Consider the following 24100-nt stretch of genomic DNA (forward strand, 5'->3'; position numbering starts at 1 on the left):
GATTACTTTTAATTGCTTTCCGTTGCTTTGTCAGAGTATTGTGTTGAATTGATAGAGCAGAACATCAATCGTTTTCGCGATTTGGACGCATTCATATATATTACGACTTTACTTTCGATCAATTTCCCCAACAGCTTTCACTGTTGAACACAGTTTGCAGTTTACACCTCCTACAGCCCTTTATATACGTGTTCGATGGCGCGGCTATATCTGCTGTCATTTTGGCACAATCGCTTGTATCCACTTATTATTTGGGATCCTTATACTCTATTTTAATAAATGTTGTGAATTTGCATATTTATTTAAGACAGTTAGGTCAAGTTTAGACCACCTTTAACTTGCTCTCTGGCTTAATACTGAAAATGTCCTAAAAGTGAAAATGACATAAAATGCAATAGTGGTGAAAAATTTTTGGAACATTAAAAGGGTTTGCGATTAAATTTTTTAATATTTAATTACACTGCTAGTGTTTCAACATCTGGAGACTCTTGTGATGAACTTTTCAGTGAAGTTACGATTTGAAGTTGCACAGCTACCCATGATGAGAAGTGTAATTGCATGTCAATAGGTGTTTATTTGCTTTCAGCAACAATCACACTACACGTTGAGAAAATACTTGTAAAAAGATCACGTTTGTTTCACAAATGCCATGAATCTAATAAACTTTATAGTTATAATTCTAGTGTAGATTTTGGTATAAAATGTATATAACAAATATACGCTTTGAGATTTGAAAAAAAAATATTTTTATATTGTGCATTACTTGTTAATGTACTTATGCATGACTTGTTAATGTAAACTAAAGTAGTAATTTTCTCTAATGTAACAATTAAACTGCTACTGATGTTTGGTTATCATAAAATTAGTCATAAGAAATGTACAATCGTACCTTCTATTTAAAATAGTAGAATAATAACCTAAAAATTGAAAATATTTTGAAATATTTTGCTATCCATATTGGCAACAACTATTGCTACGAATTATAGATCATTCAATCTATTTCTAATGCACTGTAAAAAGTTGAAGGTACCTTCAACTATTTACAACTATTATACTATTTTTATGTTGAACTGATTTTGTCTTATTTCAGCAAAGTTTTAATACTTTTATAGAAAATAATAATCGAGAAAATCTTACTTTAAATAACGATCTTATTAAACATTATTGGCTTTTAACAATACATAATACCTTATTTCGCAACATTTTATGACAAACATGTTGTATTGTGTCCTATTTTTACAATTGCATTTACAGTATTAATACTCATATCATTTAAAAAAATGGATAGTTTATTAAGAAAGAATACGAATCAAATAATGGACATAAGAATCTGTTACTCTGTGTGTAGCATTCATAAGATCCATTTTTGCATAAAATTTTATACAGTGATTTTTTATTTAATTTTTTATATTTATTTAGTTAGAGTGACTTGGTAACTTTATAGTAAATATTACAGTTAAAATCAGAGTTTATCAGATGTTATGTTTCGTAAAATATTTTGATAAAAATAGATTTTACAGAGGGAAAAATAATTTACTAAAAATATCGTACTGTACTGTAATGGCATTTCGATAAGCAAAAGTGAGAATTCTAATAATACGCACTAAAATTTACGAAATTGAACGTATTAAAATAATTTATTTAGTAATTTTTCCATTTGTTTTGGCTATGGCTTATTTTCTATTTTATTTCCTATCTTCAGACATTCAATACAAAATACTATATAAAAATAGGTTTCATGCTATACTCTGAAGAATCACAATTAAATCTCCTTGCTAACCTTTTTTTACCGAAAGTATTACCTATTTTATTTGATTAAATTATTTGATAATTTTAAAACCTTAATGATAATGTATTTCCTCAAGTACACTGTAAAAAAATTCTGTTCTATTTCTAGCAGCATAGTTACCAGAGATTTTCAACATGCTACGGAAAAAACACGCTGACAAAAATTTTCTGCAGCAAAACACTGTAAAAATATCTGTACACACAAGATATTTTCCGTAAGTCAGGGTACGGCAGAGAAATTTCGGATGAAGTTAGCTGTATACCCTCTAGTTTGGATAGTGAAACAGATTTCTAAAAGTTTGATTAGTTTTTTAATTTCTCATTTTTTTGCGATTTTTTAGATATCGAGAACCACTACGTTTAAAAAAATTGTCGCAGAACTTATATATTTTTTCTATCGTTAAGTTCAGACGTTCCAAAGCGGGATTCGAACCCGGGACTTTTCTCATATGAGACTAACTATTTCTCAACCATAAAAGCCCGAAGTTTTTAATGTTTCAAATTATTCGTTGCCACTTTGATACTAAAGTTTTTCATATTCAAAACTGAAAAAATTTGTATTCACAAATATAATCTGTATCAATGGTTACAGATTTTATTTGTTAGTAGAAAAAATGCCTACTTTGACAGATTACGATGAAGTTTAACAGCAAATATCTGTTGTTTTAGAGGAAACAAATTTTCTGTTTAAAAGTTATGGATTTATTATGTTTTTCAGAGAAATTATCTACAGTGTAGGATAAAGAAAGAAACTTATAAGGAAGTATTCCGGTAAGTTTTATTTAAAATGTAATTCTTAGGCCTTATAATGTGCCATAATACTCCGAAAAGTTATTCGTAACATTCTCGGGTCAACCTGTTCTCTAGAAATATGTACCACAAGAAGAAAATTTGAATTAAATTTATTGTTTTAGATTAAATTTTACACATGGAAAAACAAATTTTTTTGTAAATAGTTTTAATGAGGTGTTTCTGTGCCTCATAAAATTCTATAGAATAATAATTACCTGAAATAATTTATATTTAAAGACTGAATATTAACTAGAATTTTGAAGATTCCCTATACGTTTTATCTCAGAGCTTTAGTGACTCTTGTAAAAGCAAGGCTATTTCCATTACGAGTACTTAATATTTCTCATTTAAATATCGATTTCCGTAGGGAATTGTGAACTTTGGATTACCATTCATTTTTTTTGAAGGAATAATGATGAGCCTTGTAACTAATGGGACGAAATTTCATATCATTATAGAACTCAATGATGAAAGTATGAAAAAAAGAATTATATATTTTTTTTCTTAAATATGTTAAAATTCTTATAAATGAAACGAAAAAAACACAGAAATAAAAGTAAACAATTAGTTTGAATTTTCTGCTAGAAAAAAGTCTTTAATTTAAAACAGTTATTAATATTTTACGTCGAAAAAAATTTTTTTTTTAAAAATTGATTTTTTAAGATATTTTTTTCTGTTTCCGAACAGTTTTATATAAAAGTCAAATGCTTAAAACCATTCTAATCTAACAAAAAAATCATTCAAGGGTGATTGTGGGCCCCAACTCAAAAATCCTGAAAATTTCTTGAGTAAAATCATCCAAAAAATTAATATCTTTATAAATTTAAATCATTGATGTTTTCAAAACAAGATATTCTAAGTGAATTATATGCAGCAGAATTTAAATGAATAATTATGTATAAGTTTACTTTTATCTCTATAATCACATTGTTTATTCTACCAGGAAAAATATTTACAAATGAAATATAAAGTATAAATTCTAGTTCTAATATGTTTAAATAAAATATACAAGAATTTTTATATATAAATGCGATCTATGATTTCTTGAAACTTCTGGACTTTGGATTTCCGGTAACTTTCGGACAGCGGTTAGCGAAAAATCTGGAAATCCGGATTTTTTTCCGGAACACAATCACCCCTGCACTACACATTGGTTTTGAAAATGCTTGATTGTTTCCTTGTGGAAATTGATAAATTTTGTACATTTTTTGAGACGATGGATAAAAAGAGAAAAGTGTATGGAATTGTGGGTAAAAGAATATATTCTCATAAAAGTTCCGAAGTGCTTTGGTGCTGAAAAATTGCCTGAAATAATAAAACGGCATAAAAAATTTATTAAATTTTTTAAAATCTTTCTAAAACTTTTGAAATAAACTCACACCAATAACTCAATTTTTTTTTAAAGTTCGTAGGTTATAAGTTAAAATCTAATCAATGAGTTAATTGTGTATGCTTGTGCAACACAATTAACGTATTAACAATTTGTAACAATTTGTTTTTGGAGAAAATATCCACTATACGTATTAATCTATTTTTCGTAATTTGCACGTGCGTCATGCCTGTTGAGGGAGAAAAACATTGTTAAGAAGAGAGAAAACTTTTTTGACCATTATTAAATTGAAAATTAAAAAGAATACCAATTATTAGAAATTCTTTTTTGCATGTTCTGTAAAAAACTCCCGATAAAATTACGATAAAAAGTACGAAAACTCAAAGTGCCTGTACTTTTTAGCATTAAATTCAATTTCACCTCAATCTGATATACCGTAACTTTTGAAGTAATAATTACCGAAATATCACTGAATTACTCTAACTAAATGAATATTACTTTAAAAATTACGGTAAAGTATTTTACAATATTTACAATAAAATTGGATTTTTGGATTTTACGGATAATGCACACATAGTGCCGGTACCTTATATCGTAATTTGATTCGGAATTTCTCACAGTGAGGAGTTATCTTTCATTAGTTAAATGTTAGAATAGTCCTAAAAAATCCCGAAACCATTTAATAATGAAATAAAAATTATAAAGTTATTTCAAATATATATATATATATATATTTATGCGTGCTAACAAAAATTCGTCCGATTTGACGGGAAAAGTGTGTATCCCCCTCCAGCCATGGGGAGGGGCCGAGACGTCTGCCTTTAGCATCAATTACTAAATAAAAAATCAGTGCAGAAAATAGTTTCTTCATTCCTGTAATCAGTAATTTTGACAANATATATATATATATAATAAAAAGGTGAGACAAGCAAAAAGTGAACTTAGCATTTAGAAGTCGAAACCTTAAATTTCTTTCCAAACTAAATTAATTATTGAGATCATAACTTTTTGATTGCTGCCCCCTTTTACATTCGAAAGACAAGAATCTAAATCTCGAGAAAAAATAGGTAATTTTATTCAGAGAAAGTATATTTTTGCAACACAACATTGTATAACATTTACATTGTATTTTACTACATAATGTAAAGCACTAATTAATTGGCATATTTAGGATCATTCCTTCAAACAATTAAGATATTTTACACGAATCTCCGATCATTAAAATAAAAGATAATTAAAGTGATATTTTATTTTTCGCCACACTACAAATTGTTCTGTTGTTTAAAATCTGAAAAGGAATATTATTATGCAGTTTATTTCCGATTTTCATCTGAAAATCGTTATTTACTAATAAAACAATAAATAAATAAAACAATACTCAGTAACAGTTTGGTTTAATAGCATGTTTGTTGAGTAGTTACATTCATTAGTCATTGGGCTCCGCAATTCATTGTAAACATATGCGAATCATATGATCGCTAAATTTTCCATATGCATTTTTGCACGCTTAACTCAGAAATTCGAACAATTTACAAAAAATAAATTGAAAACTCAATTTTAAACTAACTCAATTTTTCCGCCGTTCATTTATTTTTTTAAAGTTATTTTTTTTAGTTGAAGCATTCTATTGCGTTCAAATTATGACCTTTACACAATTTCATACCGAGCATAAACTTTTATAAATTAAAGTGAAGAATATTTTATATGCCTACATATTTCTGACAATAAAAAACTGCAGGAAGTTTCTTTTCATGGGACAATGTCCTCTTTGGGTCAATACGTATAATATTTGTTTTTAATTCAATTGGAAATTTACTTTCTAAAACTTTTTCGTCACTTCCTAAATTCAGTCAAACAGACTTATAGCCCTCAGAGAGGATTGGAACAGTTTGAACTATACTTTTCTAACACAACTCTTATTGATTTAGCTGAAATGTTCGATTGTCTTAAAAAATTTACTTTTTCTCGCTCTAGACTTATAGATAGAGACAGACTATGACAAATTACATTAACGATTTCATTCGAAACTTTGCGAAAAGGTATGGGAGCACAGGGAAAAAGAGTATGGTTAAAACTATCGGAATATGGTAAAATTTATTAATTTCTGCCTCTATGGGAACACCAAAGAACTTGTTAATTTACCCCTAGGCTCTTAGGTAAGGATTTTGATGAAATTAATATATTGTTTTATAATATGTGATAAAATTTTGTATACGTAATTATTTATTTAGTAAATTTTGGTAATTTTTTCACGATACCTTGGAATATGGCAAAAAACATTTATTCAGCTAAATTTATTTTTCAATTTCGTATTTTTTACTAAATGTGAAGAAATAAGAGCTAAAACTAGAATTTCTGGTAAACAGTTTACATATAAAGGGAAAAAGTACCAAATGTATGGTTTAAATACCGCATATTTTGGTTTTATTAACCAGAATTATAGTTTTCTGTACCAAATATATCATTCCCATATCATTTTACTGGAAATGTTTTCCGCGTACTAAAAAGTCACTCAAAGAAAAGAAAAATTGCAAATATTTCGCTTAACAAACGCTAAAATTTTAGTAGCTCATCTTACATAAATCAAACGTAATAATGATTCAAAATTATGTAAAACGATCCTTTTTTTAAGTGCTAAAATTTTAAATGCTATAAAATTGACATTTCTTAAACTTCGATACAATAAAATCACGTGAGACTGTTTCTATAAGAAGTATAGAAACTAACTATTCTCTCTTAAAAGAAAAACTTAAATGTGTTTTAATATTTGACCCTTTTTCTTATATATTTTAAGTAAAGGACTTTAATTAAACCACTTTCTAAAAACGTATGTAACTATAATTTATCAAAAATTTATTTTATAGAAGAATGCATTTTATAGATTATTTTAATCGCGTTAAAATTTTTTAATAGTTTAAGAAATATTAATCACGTTATAGTGCACTGAGCAAATGCCATCAAAACTAATTGGATTTCGCTGTAAAATTTTTTAGTTTAAATCAATGGGCAAAATTTAAGTTATTTAATACTTCAAATTTATTTAAGAAGTATTAAATAACTAATTCTCACCTTAATTTTTTTTAAAATTACTTTAAATCGCGACATTTCAATTCAAATTTTACTTCAAATTATATCGCTAAAATTATAAATATCATTTTAACTTGGAATAAATTTCTTTAATTATTATAAAAATTGAATACTATGAAATATCCAATTTTTATACTGACATTCATTTTACATTTACAAGGATCTTTATTCTCTCTTTTATCCTTTGCATTATATAAAAATTTCTAGTTATTTTGGTATATTTCTTTCTTCTAAGAAACTTACAGTCAGTTTCTTTTAGGAAAGGAATGTTATGAAAATTCGATATTTTTTCGTCTTTCTTAATCTATGCCTTATATACAATTTATAATTTGCTTTCTCGTATAATGTTTACAATAAGTGTCTTTAACGAAAGGAATATTATAACAATTGGATTCTATAAAATATTCCAGTTTTTATGATGACATTAATCTGAAATTTACCACTATCTCTATTCCCTATTTCATCATATGCATTACATAGGATTTATTATTTATTTAGTATTTTTCTTTCTCGCAAAATGCTTGCAATTAGTTTCGTTAAAGAAAAGAATATTATAAAAATTGAATACTATGTAACATCCATATTTTCTGAAAACGCTAATCATATATTTACCACGATTTTTATTTTCTCTCTTATTCTATGCTATATGTGAAAATTTATAATGGTTTTGGTATGCTTCTTTCTCGTAAAATGCTTAAAATAAATTTCTTTAATAAAAAGAATATTCTAGAACTTAAATGTTATTAAATATCCCATTCTTAAGAAATTTTATTCCACTAAGTCCATATTTCCCTGAAATATATCTTTCTCTTCAAAAAGCTTTCAAGAAGTATCATTGAGGCAAAGGAAGATGGTATTTTAAAGTCTGTTTTAAACTTTAATTCCTTGGTTCCCTGTCACGGCTTTCACTCTGAAAGAAACTCTAAATTGACATTTCTCGGTTGTTATTTCCTCCTCAAAGTCTAAATTTTAACTCGTTGAAAGATATGTAGTTTTCTTAACTTCTGAACATTATCGGAAGTAGCACATAACCAGTTAAACTAAAGTACTTACACTGTTTCATTTTATTCAGAAAACTTAAAGACTTTAAGTTTGATTACTTTACATAATGTGTAAATTATTACACCAATAGAAATTTTGGTGCAATATTTGTTGCAATCTTAATGCTATTTGAATGCTTCTTATATGAATACTATGATTAGACTTGGTTCAATTTAAAAATATTTATATATATATATATATAATAACAGGGCTACATCCCTGTTATCATTGTTNTCATCGGTGTGCCTTGCTTGCGGGAAGTCCATTTCTTTTTGTTTGAGCCCATGTGAAATAGTGTGGTACTTCTGAACAGAGTAATGTCTGTGCAAAGGCATCAAACGCATCCGCACGATTACACAATTCAAAAAAATTCGGTGAGTGTAGTTCTTGGTGGATTTATAGCTCTGTCAATCGCTGTCTCGTTCGTGAAATATACGCGCTGACCGTTTTCAAGATGGACGGCTAAATGACTAACGGTAGGATCATGAATAGGGAATCCAAAGTTGCGACAAACAGCTTCATTGGAGCTGATGTACCGGCCAATTTGGTAGAGCGTTATTTCGTCGTTGTTATTCACTGGAAAAGCGGTCACATTGGTATTTTCAACTCGAAATACTGCCATATCACTGCCTTTATTCACATACTTGCAAATATATTTGATGCTCTTCTTTTAAGGGCGAGCATAAGTATTAGAGTTTAAAGTGAATTGTTGCAACGTGCGTGAATATTACTTTTTGATTTATCAGGTTTCTATGTCTAGTTTGGATTGGAATATGATTAAATAAAGATATATTTAAAAAATACGTTAAATCTGTCCAAAAAATGAAAAAAAAATTAGTTATAAACCTATTCTCATACCTACTGAATATACATATAAAATTTCATCAAAATCGATCCAGCCGTTTAGGAGGAGTTTAACCACTAAAACTGTGACAAGAGATTTTTATATATATATATATATATATATACCGAAATATTAACCATCAGCAATATTTCTCAGCAATATTCCATTCTTCTTTATCAATTACAGTCGATTCTCAGTCAGGTCCCTATTTGTCCAGACAAATATTCCTTAAATATAGTGGTATTTGAAGTATTGTCTCCAGAGAAATGAATAAAATCTCAAGTAAAAATTTGATTCATTAAATTAAGAATTAGTATATTTAAAAAAAAATGGTCATATCCAAAATATACAAATCATAAAGAAAATAAAATCCCCAAAGGGATCAATACTAAACACTCTCCAACACCGAGAATTTTTGATAGCATGAATGATGTTTAACGGTTGGGACTGGAATGCCAGCAAGGGCACCCCCAGTAGCCACACATTTGAAAATGCAAGTGAATGAATTTATTCCTAACAGACGCAGAAGCATGGAGAGGAGATACCAAATTGGCGAATTATCGAAGCATAACATGGCCAAAATAAAGCCAACCCCGCATAATTAGTATTAGGTTTGAAAATACCTTGGCGATCTCGAATCGCCAACGAAACTGTGAAAATTATTATAACCATGTGAACTGAAATATTTTTGCAGTAAGAAATTAATAATAATGAGTTATAAATAGATTTTTGATTTCAATTAGGACTGATAATGAATAAATGAGTCTACATTAGTATTGAAATTAGAAGTTAGCCGTTACATTGATCGATAAGAAAAGATACATTAATCGTTACATTGATCGATAAGAAAAAATATTTTATGTTTGCTTTCATAAAGATTCACTCATTGATTTAATTTTAATATAATTTGATTAATATGATTGGAAAAATAAAGTTTAAGTAATTAAAGATATTTTTAAGGTAGGAAATATGTAATGCCAATTGTGGCATTGCACACTTTTATTTGATTTTCACACCTTTTACGAATTTATGTTAAAAAAAAAAAGAGATAAAATATTTTTCAGATATTGATCAAAATTTTCAAACGCTGTAATTTATAATTGTGTTAATAGGAAATCAAGTAATTCCATAAATTTTTGCTTCAAATATACTTTCCAAGCATCATATCACAGAAATAGAATCGCAACGTATGTGGAAAAAAAAATTTGACTAAAACTGCCGTACTGTGTAGTAATGAAATTTCTGGTAAAAAAAAAACTAAATGAATAAAATAAAATTTAAAAAAAACATAATTCAGCTAATAAAAACCAATGTATATGGTATTTGTTGTTGTTGTTGTCGTAGACCATTATGGCAAGGGGAGCGAATGATCTTGTTTTCCAGTAACGCCATCTATGGCCAAGAATTCGACTTCTGCCACACCGATATGCCACACCTGTTTATAGAGCAGTCCCATTCATACATGCATTCCTTCATCCACAGATCGTAATCTTGACATGAACCAGAGAACGATCAGTTTCCAATTCAGTACCCTGATAGTTATAATTTGTTATGGGAATATGGAGGATTTTGTGATCCAACAGATTTAGCGAGCACAACTCACCATTTACTACACGGTGAGTCTTCGGCCGACTGGATTCGAACTTCCGTTCCTAAGGACGTGAGTCTAGCTGCCTGACAACCAGGCTATCCCAGGCCTTTTTATGATGTTTAAATTATTCATTTGGTAAATTTTCCGTTCATATGGCAACAGCATACAGAAAATTCAGAATTTCAAAATTATAGCTCTTATTACCACACATTTAAGACAAAATACAAAACTGAAAGTTAAGCTTAGCCTAATAAATGATGATTTTTAAGCCATGCCCAAAATTATAATAAAATTACCAAATTTTACCAAATTTATTACGTTTTATTACATATTATAAAACCTTAATTTATTGATAATTTCACAAAAACCATTATCAAACTACATCGGATAAACTACTAAGTTTTCTAACGCTCCAAAAAAGCCAGAAACACTATATTTAGGCCATTTTTTTTGTCTAAAGTGTATATAAATTGGATGTAATGTATATACATATATAATAAAAGCTTTAACAGGAAATTTGTGTAGTATTTTATAAAAAGGTACCGGCATATGCACAATGTTAGACAAAAAAAAACACAAATATACAATGAACGAGTGAAGTGAACTTGATTCGTCAAACAATTCGAAAAAAAACTGCCCAACTTCTGGAATTAGCGAACGCAGCGAGCAGGTTGTAAAGTCGCCTGACTTAAAAAATTACTATTATTTATGTAAATATTTAATTTGTGTATCTTTCATATCACACTGGTATTTTCTCCAAGTAAAAAAACATTAAAATTTTCTCCTGCGGTGATGACTCATGACATATAGCATTCGCCTTCCAACGACATGACTCAGGTTCAAATCCCAATGAAGGCTGGTAGATACGAAATCTCCCGGCTCTCACAGACCATAGTGCTGACGTAAAATATGAGTGGTAGGTGGATCATGGAATAGAATCCCTTTGCCATCGCTCTAACTGTGAGAGATTTTCTTCGTTTTTCTCTTCGTGTAACACAAATGCCGGTTAGTCCCATCAAGAAGTCCTCCACGTAGGTTATTTCGTCTCAATGCCTGAGCTAGAATTTCCCTTGTCTTCCGGGTTTGGTTCAAAATTACGAGTCTACGGAGTTGGTCCTTGATGGTCGTAAGCTCAGAATCGGGTAAGCTGTTCAACGCAGTTATAAAATAAAATAATATAAAATAAAACTTCCATTTACATGCTTGTGTTATACTATTTGAAAAAATTGTTTTTATTTTAATCGAAACTCTTGATAGAAATAATTTTAAGTAAGCAATGGGGGGTCTTTCCAGTTGATTATCTTATTAGAGAAGATAAACAAACTACTCAGATTATTTTAATTTCACGAATAATAGCCACGATTAAATGCCACTCTCTATTTCAAATTGGCATTCTCCGAATTCTCCCAATCCGATAATTTAGCCAGAGTTCTTAAGTAAATTGATTCTTAAATTTGGGCATTTTCCACTTCAAAGAATGTTCGAATTCCCCAAGGAAAGATTTTCTTCATTGCTAGGAGTCAGTTGTAGCTAGAAATATTCTCTACTTTAAAAACAGTTCTAATCTTGCAACTATCAAAGCTGAAATTCCAGCTCATTTCATTTGGATAAAAATGTCAAATAAAATAGATAATTGTGGCATAGATTCACGATTTATTTTATTGTTACGACGAAATACTTCAACAAAGAAAGTTGCTTTGTAGATACATTTTAATAGAACATTTTATATTTAAAAGTCTGGAAGTTTTATTACTTTTTTCTGACTGAGATAAAGTTTGAGCTTTAATATAATTAAAATTTTGATTCAGAACAATTTTTACATTGTAAGAAGATAATGCTTTTGGTTAAAAGTAATTTCAAGTACATTTAAAAGAAATCAACCTGAAATGTTTGAACATTGTCTTATTTATTCAATTTCTTTAAGTTAAAAATATTTCATACTAATACTTTTTATCATTGTTTTATGTGTCTGCAAAGGTGGAATCTTGCATTTCAAATTTCGACCAAAATCATACTAGCTATTTATATATTATTGTTATTTTTATTATTACCTTCGTTCAGCAGCCGAACCAATTTCGAGTCGCTGGCTACCTATGTTCTTGTAATTTTGAACCTAATCCAGAAGACAAGGGAACTCCTAGATTAAGTATTGGGAGAAATTTGCTTTCGTGGAGGACTTGTTGATGGGCCTAACCAGCATTTGCCTTACATGGAGAGGAAAACCACGAAAATCTTCCACTGTTAGTTTGACGGCAAGGGGACTCTAACCAAAGATCCGTCAACCACTGAGGATATTTTACATTAGCACTGGGGTTGGTGCGAGCTGGGTGAGGAATTTGTATCTATCGGTCAGCCACGGCTGGGATTTGAACCCGGTTCACTTCATTGACAGGCAAATGCTCTATTCCCTGAGCCACCACGGCTCTAGCTATCTAATCAAATTTTAACTAGACTTTTGGGATAGATTATAGTATAAAAGTTTTAATCATTTCTTCACTAGTGCCAGCAAATATATATACTGCATAGATAATTTATCCTCTATCAAAGTTATGATCCGATTCATAACAATAAGCATTGCGAATAGAAGGCTCAAATTACATGTTTTACTCTTTTTTTGAACGCTTCTAACATAATTTGTCACACTATTTACTGCCCAAAGACTGCACAACGCGAGGACTGTGAACACTCTTAACTGTATCGTTTCTTTCCAATGCGAATATTGGTCTATAATTTTGCAAATATTTGATCATTTAATCCCAAAAACAAGTTCAACCGGTTCTGTTACACAAATATCTCTGCTTGTTTATAATCTATATATGGGCGAATCTCAGGAATCATCAACCTATATGTCTTCAAACTTTTCTTATAAATATATAACATAATAAGCGAAGATTAATTCTAATAAAATTACAGGAATAACTATGTATTACTAACTTTAAGATACGTACAGTTTTGATCGCAAGTAACTTGCTTTTGACTTTCAATTCTAACTTCAATCCTACGTTTGACAATTTTTCATGAGTGTCGCTTAGAGTGTTTAACATACTTTTTTTTTCAATCTGTATTCTGTTTAAAAAAAAACTGAAAATCGCTAAAAGCATAATTTAGTAGCTCACCTCATATCATATTTTCTTGAATGATATTTTTCGTGAATATTGACGTTTGCAAGCACTTAAAGTTTGTCGCCAAATTTTGGAACGTCAATCGGTGACCAGCGAAAATTGAAAAAAAGGTATAGAATTCAATTCTGCGAGTTTTATGTTAGTGATATTCCAAAAGCTTATTTAAAGAAGAACAAACTTGTATCATTATAATAGATAATATTTTTATCTGCTGTAATTTTATTGATTGTAATTATAAATTAATCGAATTTATTACAAACTGTTATTCGGTGAGATAACAGTAATGATGTCAAGACCGTAACCAGACGCAGATCTAAAAAGTAAATGTTAAAATCAAGCAAAATTTTGATCACACGCTTGTCATTGCCTAATTTATTTTCTGTGTTGTGTGCATCGCATTGCGTTGCATCTGAGTAAAATTTTCGATCTATTCCCTAGGTTGTCCAGACCGTAACCCTGTCAAACCGTAACCTCAGGATTAATTAATTGAATTTAACGTATCAGAAATTAATTTTTTCCCTATGTTTTACTAATTGAAGATATTTTTTGACTGAAAATAATTAAAGTAAGTCTTTTTATGCATTTTATAACAATTTAACTTAACTAGTGGGCTGCGTCCCCTGCTCGCTAACGCTTGCCAACCCCCGAACATTGCTACGCAATCTTATGTGGTTTGCTTCGCAAACTAAGCTCGCTTCGCTCGCTACTGACTTAGGTACATTGCAAATGTACAAAATTTTAAGAATTCAAAACAACCATTCAAATCCATAAAACAACTTTTTCTTTAAAAAAAATTACATCTTTTTAGAAAATACTAAGTCATAAAAATAAGTTTGAATTCAAATAAATGACATGTAATTCGTTAAACCTACTAGAAATGTGCTATAGTATAAAATCTTAAAGCGTAACAGCACGACTGAGACTCATTTTTCAATGAATAACTAATAATAATAAAGCAAATAAATTCGTGATATAAATCAAAAATCGTCAAATAAATTCGTAATATATAAATTCGTGAAAAAAAAGCGCTTTCGACGAAATGCTAAAATAGAGATCTATCGACAAAGACTACTCACTTCCGCCCAACTTAATAGTATGAGATTGCCGCAGGTGATAGGGTGAATTTCGGAAGATTGTTGTTGTTGTTATTAATTTACGTCACACTAGAGCTGCACAATGGGCTATTGGCGACGGTCTGGGAAACATCCCGGAGGATGATCCGAAGACATGCCATCACAATTTTGATCCTCTGCGGAGGGGATGGCACCCCCGCTTCGGTAGCCCGACGACCGAATTTCGGAAGAGATCACATTAAGTGAGAATGCTCTCTCTGGTTATTTCAGTTTCCGTTTTTAAAAGCGCTATATGTTGAGTCACCTCAGCTAGAACTTCATAAATNTTTGGCATGTGACATTTTTAGCGGCAATCATTGGTCGATTTTCTAGCGTTGCCATTCGGGGAGTTGTAATGAGGCTTTTTTTTGTCGCCGTGTAAGGGAAATATATGTATATTAAAATTTTTCAATTCATTTATGCTACTAATAATTTTTGATGAAAAATAAAGGGTAAATATGGAAAAATCAAAAATTTTAATTTTTTGTTTATACTTATAAGGGCATCAAAATTTTCAATGTTCACGATTATTTTCTGATATTTTATAAATCTTCAAACAATTCTGGAGGTGTAAAAATAGTGTACCTATTATTTTTTTATTATTTTTTTTATTATCAAAAGTTAAAGGTTCTAGAGATCTGCCCATATGTTTGTGATCTATCTATGCGTTGCTTGCGTCGCTGATTTTTTTCAAATTTGATACAAAGTTAGAGTAAATATTTATGCTTTGTCTATAAGCTCGGTAAACAGTTAACTTGTTTCGTCAAAAATAAAAAGTCCCTATTATATCGCGTTGTTTTTTATATCGTCAATCCGAATTTTGATCGCCTTTAAGCTATTATGAGTGTTCAAAACTAAACTCTATCTTTGTGTCTTAAGAAAGTACCGCCGAAAGGGATTTCTTAAATAGTGTAATCACGCTTTTTTGCTATTTTATCTTTAATTAAAATTTCACTCACTTTTATAAATAAACACAAAACTTAAAAAAGAAAATAAATAAATAAAATTTTATAAAATATACACTTTTCAACCTAAATACTAAAAACGTGGAGAAATTATATTTTTCTGACCTAAAACAAGAGCGCGGGGTGTGTTACTTTCGAAATAATTTTCTATTAGTATTTAATGTCCAGATTTCAATCACTTGCAATCAAAAGCTAACACAAAGTGAAAAAGAAGAAAAGAAAATTTAATAAATTATGCATTTATCAAGCTTAATACTGAAAAGGTAAAGACAATTTTATATTTTTCAGACTTAAAACGAAAAGCGTGGGAAACGTTACTTTCGAAGAAATTTCTTATTAGCTTCTAATGTTTCCCCACGTCTTTCAAAAGTGATGTGCCTTACCTTTTCCTCTTTGAGAAATACCGAATTATTTTCTTTTTTAGTTGTAATTCGTAATTTTAAAATATTTATTTCATTATTTAATAAACAGATGAATGCTTAATTCACAATAAAGAGTACATTTTAAATTAGATCGGTAGTGAATGAGAAGGAAGATTAATTGTAAGATATCGTTAGCAGTCATTATTAATCAGGAGTTAACGTTTAACTTCCGGTGAAGTCATCATTTAATTTACCAGAGAGGAACGCTTGTTATTCAAAAAGAGACTTAAAACTGAAATTTGAAAAGCGAAATTCCTTATCTCTTGTAAACACTGAATTCCGGATGTGAGATAATTAAATAAACTGAATAATAAAATTTTCAAACTTTTAACTTGATTGAGATATTTGCTGTGAATGACTATTTGAATAAACTTAAGAAGGATAACATCTTCCAGGAAAATGTTTGAGATATTAGCCGTTTTATGACTTGTTTTATTATTTCATTCTAATAAAACTTTAATGATAGCGATTTATTCACGGATATGGCAATGGAAAAAAAATGTCGTCGCTTTGATTAAGGTATCTTCGAAAATATTTTTGACTGTCCAAAATCTTATGAAATATACTCAATAAATGTATTATTTAAAAATTATTAAACTTTGTCAATTTTTTTTTTAAAATAAAAGGGTATACGAAGGAAAAAGTTCCAGCAAATAGCATTCTATCTGTTCTTTGACTTGACAAGGGCTTAAAAGACAAACTTTGTTATGAGCTCACAAGCCTGTATATGTATAGTATGTGTAGCAACAAATAAAACACATAAATAAATAGATGCATCTATGTTGCATTGGGATTTGAATCCGTTCCATCCACGCTTCTATTTTGAGTACTAGGCATGGACTAATATAGGGATGGTACTAGGAAAAGCCTGATGCGTTGCAAGTGACTTATTCTGGCATTTATATAATCAAGCAAACAGTTTTTAACAGTTGGTAGATGTTAGCATATAGAAATCAAAACGACAAACCCACCTACCACCAAGTTAACAAGCATTTACTAAATGAAATAGAGGCTATCAAATTCCGTTATTTTTTTGCGTTACCTCAAATTATACTACTACTGTTAAAATTTCCGACTCTTTTTGTTAAATTGATAATTTTACCACATTTATTATCATATTTATACGTAATTTCGACGGAATTCAATACGGAAAAAAATAACCGTTCTTTTTTGGTGTTTCCAAAAATAATATAAGCCACAAAATTGTTATTATTTTTACTTCTTAAATAACACAGTTTTTAATCATTGCCTTTACGTTTTGCAAATTCTAATGGTAAAGAAGATAGCTCCATTTTTGCCGCATGTGTGATGACTGTACTCCGTTGCAAGAAAATATCATTTCGATATAGAATTTAATCATCTTCGACTGGAAATTGTTCGTTATCAAATTATACAAACATGGTTCAAGTGCAATATAAAAGCTTTTAAAAGTTAAACACATTATTCAGAATTTTAAATCGTGCTACCCTTTACGATGCTACCCTACATACCCTACGTATCGTGCTGCCCTACATATCATAGAACTATTAAAAAAAGTTATAGTTTCGTAGTCTTACTAGATATCTAGACTTAGCGACATATTTCGATGAAAAGGAGAACATTTGTTTTTGAAAAATAAACAACTATATGACGTTGCAGTTTGATTGGAAAACTGAAAATAGCGCGTCTTATGCTGCATGCGATTAACAAATCAAATGCGAGATAAAGCGCTTTACTTTTGTTTCTCTGTAGAAGAAAATCGTCTGCAAGAAGCAATATTTATTTTTCTTTCACCCGTTTCCTTAATTTCGAACATAAAGTAATATTTAAACGTGTTGCAACTCTCTAATTTCAGGGGAAACAAAACAACAGTTTTTATTCAATAAGTTTTATTTTCCTCATTTCACATAATTTAAGAAAAGAAAACTGTGCAGCGATAGTGTTGGCGATGTTGATAAGCGTTCGCGCCGGGAGTTTGGCATCTATTTGGCAAGCAATTAAATGCAAACAGGCTCTCTCATTAGGATAATAGTTTTTTCTTAACTTGCATCTAACTGTTTTTGACTAAACTTTAGATGCAAATTTTACTACTTTGAAAATAGTTAAATATATGTGAGCAATACTTATTTTTGCTACAATTTTCATTAATTGTTTCTGTTTCTAAATTTTTAAGAATTTCTGTTAATTTAAACTTTTATTTTTAACATTAAAAATAAAATAACTCTAGTCGTCAGTGAGCATTTTAGTTCGGACATAGCTCAAAATGCATATTTAAGGAAATATACTTTTAAATGCCTCTTTAGGAGAATAGACAATAGCACAAATAGCTTAACGGAACAAATGTTCATTTTCTTGCCTACGCTTTTCGAGTTGTGTCCATTTTCTTAAATGCACATTTTAAGTTTTGTCCATTTCTTAAAATATGCATTTCAAGTTATAATAATTTTTAAGAGCGCAATTTGAGCTATATCTATTTTTAAAAAAGCATTTCAAGTTATGTCCCTTTTTTACGAACGCAATTTGAGCTACATCCATTTTTTAAAACAGCATATCAATCTATGTCTATTTTCTTAAACACGCATTTTGAGCTATGCACAAAAGAAAGATGTCGTCGATGCATTTACATTTGCAAATTACCACCGTATGCTAGGGAGTCGATAATGTTCTTTTTATTTCACACGATGGTTAAATTAACTGTTGAACGAACAATACTACGTTATGAGAAATATTTTATTTTGAAAACATAAGAGACAAGTTTAAAATAAATGTTCTTGTGGTGTTTATAAATAGGCAGATATTGATTTAGCTATAAAAATAAAATATATATCTCAGATTGTGCATTTAAACTTCATCACGTGAAATAAGGATGCATCCGGAGGTGACCATTTTGTGGTTGTCCTTCAAGTCTCGGTTTACAACAACAGTGCATTTCTTGTAGGTGCTCTGAAAGAATAATTAATATTTCAACATAAGTGGTGAAGTAATGCAATTTTCAAATTCTGAAATATGTCATTCTGATAATAAATTTTTTTAGAAACTAAACAAATAAAATAGAGTATTTTAAATGTTCTTTTAAAGATCAGTAACGCTTTTAAATAATATTTTTAAACGAAAGGGACTTTTTGGTCCGCTTTTGGTTTTCTAATACTAATGACTATGACATCAAAGTCGTCAAATTTTTATTAGTACATGAAGAAAGAAAACTTCAGTAAAATTGGCACACTGTATGGTATTAAAAATTTGTGATTAAAAATAACCATAATTTCGGTTAATAAAATTAAAACTAATAGCATTTAACTATTGAACTGGTAATTTTTTCCGTTCATATGGTAACGGTTTACTGAAAATTTTAGTTTTCAAAATTGTAGTTCTTGTTATCACATGTTTAGTAAAAAATACAAAACTAAGAAGTGAATTTACCCAAAATAAATTATTTGCATGCTTTGCTCTAACTTATCGTGATAAAATTACCAATTTTTATCGAATATTATAATACCATACATTATTGTTAATTTTACCAAAATAGTTACCAAAACGCATTGGTAAAAATTCCATAGCTTTCTGGTGCTTCCATAGAGCCAGAATTAAAAAGTACCACATTAAAATATGGTAATTCTGGTAGTATGGTCAAATTACCAGAATATGATAAATGATACCATATTCTGGAAGTTTTGTCCATATTTTTTTTATCAGTGTCTGACCAAAAATCCTATTTATGCCATATTTTTTAGGATAAATTAAGATGATCATTAAACGTATTCTCTGATATTATCCTACTTTCTTCAAATTATTGACGCACACAAAAAACAATGTATTCTAATCTAATTCGCCATAACCTAATATTTTTTTAGATATTAAATATAAAATTTTGGGAACAAAAACTTAAGTTTCATGCCGCCAAATATTTAAAAAGACTTTGCTGAAAATAGCTTTGTAAGTTTTTTATATAAATAAGTACTTTGAAATCGTAATATTATAGATTAGATAGCGTAAATTTATAGAGAATATTCGTCAATTGCAATGTGTGTTTTTTTAGCATAAATTGTTTTCGTAGTTTTAATTTTTGTATTTTTTGAAACATTTATTCTTTACAATTTGTCTTGTTGTACAATTTTTAAGTTATAACTACAAAGACATTACTACAAAGTTTTATCAGTTTTTTTAGAGAAAATTGTGGAAGTAATTGAAAATAAAAACTGTTAAAGAATATTATGATGATTTTAAACCAACTGTATAAAAAAATTTCAAAAACTTATCATAATTTTATACAAATTTTGTTTAATTAATACAGCTAGACACAATATTGCAACTAGTTTTTGTTAATTTACTAGTATCATTTTTAATGATGGAAATAATTTCATTATTATCTTCAACATGGTAATATATGCATGATAAAATTAACTTTATCTGAAATGACAATTTATATGCATTAGTGATTGTTTTTAACTTTATCTTGAAACCTTAGCAAGTAGTTAGTCATATTTTCTTTTTTACTTTTCATAAAGTTGGAGTGCCTACATAATGAAATTGACTTCAGATTTTTTCTAAATGAAAAGCAATAACTAATTCAAAATATTTCAAGAGACTATCACACTTACGACGGTGTCTTGAAGTTCACAATCTCCGGCATCTTCATGAGACATTTCGCTCTTCTGGCAGGTTGTCAATCCAACTACAACATCGAGTCTGAAGTTCATTCCAGCAACAACCTTTAAAAGAAGATTTAATTAACACAGAAAACAAAAAATACTTTTTTTCTAATTCCATTCTATTGTTTTTCTGTAGCATTTTCCCACCAGTTTTTAAAAAAATGAACAACAAAATTAAAACCCCATTGAAAACATTCCAGTGAAATAAATCTCAAAGCAATATGCAGTTTACTTAAAAACAGTCATATGCAGTTAGTTGGAAATTAAGCAAAATTCTCTTTCTAACAAACAAATAAATGATTTTTGGAGAAACTGTTAAAGTTGGCAACGAAACTAACCTTATCTTTAACTTCAAGCATTCGTCAATATTTTTCTGCGCTTTAATGGTCTTTTGTTTTTTGTAGTTTTTAAGCAAGATTTTTTCATGAATGTCGGCATTCTGAAATAAGTAATATATCGAAGTTGTGTTAAAGTTTTTTTACATCCAACGAAACAAAAATATGCCGTCCCATTTCAGTGTAGGATAGTATGCAATAATTAATCTCATAATGTAATCTCAAATTTTTCGTTATATTTTGTATAATAATTGGTTTGAAATCCACTCTTAAAATTTAGAAGACTTTTCTCCTATAGACTTTTCAATTTACTTGACTATAATAGTTGTACAAAATGAACAAAGAATAATTAATAATTTAGTAAAAAGAATATTCCTTATGTAAAGAGATTAACTCATAAAAATAAAGCATGAAAAAAAATTTTATATTCAAATATTGAGAAAAAGATATTGCCTTGTTAAATTTGAAAAACACTGTGCCCAATCTAGGATTATTTAAAATAAGAAAATGCATCGTTTAATCATGAAATAGAAATTTTAATTTATTCCTACAAAAATGGGTGGTAGAAAGCAAAAACTAAAAAAAATCAATGAAAGCAAAGAGAAGAAGCAAAAATTACACGTAACGAATAAATGTAAGATAGAAATTTCTAGCAAAATTCGAAAAATTGTTAAATCATTCACTTTTGCCAACCCATATTTGCTTTAGAATTTGAAACTATTATTATATAAAATTAAGAAAACAATGGAAAGATATACTGCATTTACACTAGATACGACAGTAATAATTTTCTTAAAGTCTATTTAAACAATAATTATAATAACTAGTATTATAGTAATTACCGCTTTAGCTAATTAATCTTTAAAATTAGCATAAAGATGTTTTTAAAAAAAATAATAATAATGACACCTGATGTAAAAATTAATAAAAATAATATTCTTAAATACTCTAATATCTTAATTACATGTTTAGGTGAAATATTTTATAATTTTTTTAATAAATGAAACTTTACATTATCCGAAAAATATATGAACGTAATAAATTTATCAAAAAGTTATTGAAAAACTTTTAAATCATATCCAGGCTGATGGATTTTTTTCCATTTTTCTTAAAAGTACAATTATTTAAAAAAACTGCTTTCTTCAAACTATAATTGACAGTCCTGCGTTTAACGCAATCGTATAACTAATTTAGAAGCAATTTTAATATCTTTAAATTTAATAATGTGCCAGCAGTACTATATAATTAGTTTAATATAGCTTAATATAATAATACAATTCGGTGCATCGTATTTATTTTATAAATTTATTTTTCTCTTTACGCTTTATTCAGTTAGCTTAATATAGTCATGTATTGAAGTACAAAAAATTTATTTTCAGAAATATACTATTCTCAACATAGCCATATAATTATTGTAGTCATACAATTAGAAACAGCGTACTTATTTCGATTATTTTCTAAATTATCGGAATATTTATGAAATATATCAAACCATGGCAGCTTAAATGGAAATACTTTTTTTCAAACATGTAGGAAACAATTTTAACCAGGCAAAAATTAATTGGTAAAATTATTTGTTGTAACTAATCCTGTAACAAACTAATCCCCAAAGTAATTAATGAAATTAACTAACTAATCTCCAAACTTAACTAACCCTCAAAGTTACACTCGTAAAACACACTGATTTTTTGTATAACGATCTGTACAGGAAGTAGTTAATTTTGTTTTTCGTTGATCAAAGGAAATCAATTGTAATTGTAATAAAAAATTTATGTTCGAATAAAAAAAATTAACTGATTATTGAAATGCCTCCAATTTGATAATAACTCTCAATTAAATTCTACGTGAACAGCTGGTCCTTAACGAGTCAGTTGAAGAATTTGTGAGAAAAACTTGAAAATATTAATTCTGCTTTAACATGTTTCAAATTTTAATTAAGTATTTAATAAATACTTAAGCAAAATAAATAAACGCAGTCAAAAATTCTTCGTATTTCTATAAATAAAACGAAGATAATAAATAAAATTTCCACTCGTCATCATTCTGTGGCTAGGCATCAATGTAATTCAATAATTCGAATAACTTAAGAAACTTGAACATAAATCTTCTTTTTAACCCCTATATTAGTGAAAACTATAATTTCCATAAACTTTATATATTTTTTTAATGTCGAAGGTAAGCTATTTTTCCCCTTTTGAATTGTGCGACCAATCTGTGTTTATAAATTCAGAAAATACAATAAATAAATAAAGATGAAGAGCTTTGTAAAGATTAGCGTGGAATAAAGAAGAGAGTTTAACACTAATGAGCTATTTTTTCTTGTGCGTTTGTTCGTTTGGTTATTTCTCATCGAGTTTATTTGTAGTTTTGTACACAGAATTTATAAATTTAGTTATTAAAAAACGCAGAAGTTTAAACCAACTCTTAATTGTCAATAAAATTTTGATAATATCACCCACATTATTACCAAATAGTCATAATCGAATAAAATTTAGGTAATAAATAAAATGGATTTCTTTTTATAAATTAATTTCATAATTATAATTCATAATTATAATTATTTCATAATTATAATTATTTCATAATTATAATTCATAATTATAATTATTTCATAATTATAATTTTGCTAGAAGAGAATGCTCTGAGAAGGGTTATGAAATAAATTTCGAGAAAATAGAATTGCAAAGTAAATAATTGTATTTTTACCTGTTTCTTTGCCTTGAGAACCTTGACGAGTCTGTGGTGGTATTTGGATGCAAATTGCTTGGACAGAGCTTCAGCAGCATGACCAGCAGCTACTTTTACTTCAGAGTCATCAACGTCGGCAGTTTCCCATCCTCCGAGAAGACCACAAGCAGCAAAAGCTACCAGAGACAAGAGCAAAATTTCCTTAAACATTTTTGGAATAACTTACTGTCAGTTGACGACTGTAATTGTAAGTGAAGCAAATGCAAATGCTTCTGAGCTTATATAGTAGTCAGAGGAATTTTCCAGAGGAATGGAAACATGCGTTGTTTCACACCAGATTTCCAGTTTTGTTATC

The 24100-nt window shown here is 28.7% G+C and overlaps 2 protein-coding genes across 3 annotated transcripts in view; one reads left to right on the plus strand and one right to left on the minus strand.

Annotated features, from left to right (window-relative positions):
- The window catches only part of LOC107440852 (adenosine receptor A3-like), a 273931-nt gene that overhangs the window by 152358 nt on the left and 97473 nt on the right, over window positions 1–24100 (plus strand). The window lies entirely within an intron of this gene.
- Window positions 18786–24009, minus strand: LOC107440895 (L-cystatin-like). Its single transcript, XM_016053973.3, has 3 exons — window positions 23764–24009; window positions 20672–20782; window positions 18786–19016 (listed from the first exon to the last, which is right to left on the minus strand). The coding sequence occupies exons 1-3, from the start codon at window positions 23953–23955 to the stop codon at window positions 18915–18917; spliced, it is 405 nt and encodes a 134-aa protein (XP_015909459.1). The 5' UTR covers window positions 23956–24009; the 3' UTR covers window positions 18786–18914.

This window comes from Parasteatoda tepidariorum, chromosome 3 (assembly GCF_043381705.1).
Source record: "Parasteatoda tepidariorum isolate YZ-2023 chromosome 3, CAS_Ptep_4.0, whole genome shotgun sequence".
Taxonomy (NCBI): Eukaryota; Metazoa; Arthropoda; class Arachnida; order Araneae; family Theridiidae; genus Parasteatoda; species Parasteatoda tepidariorum.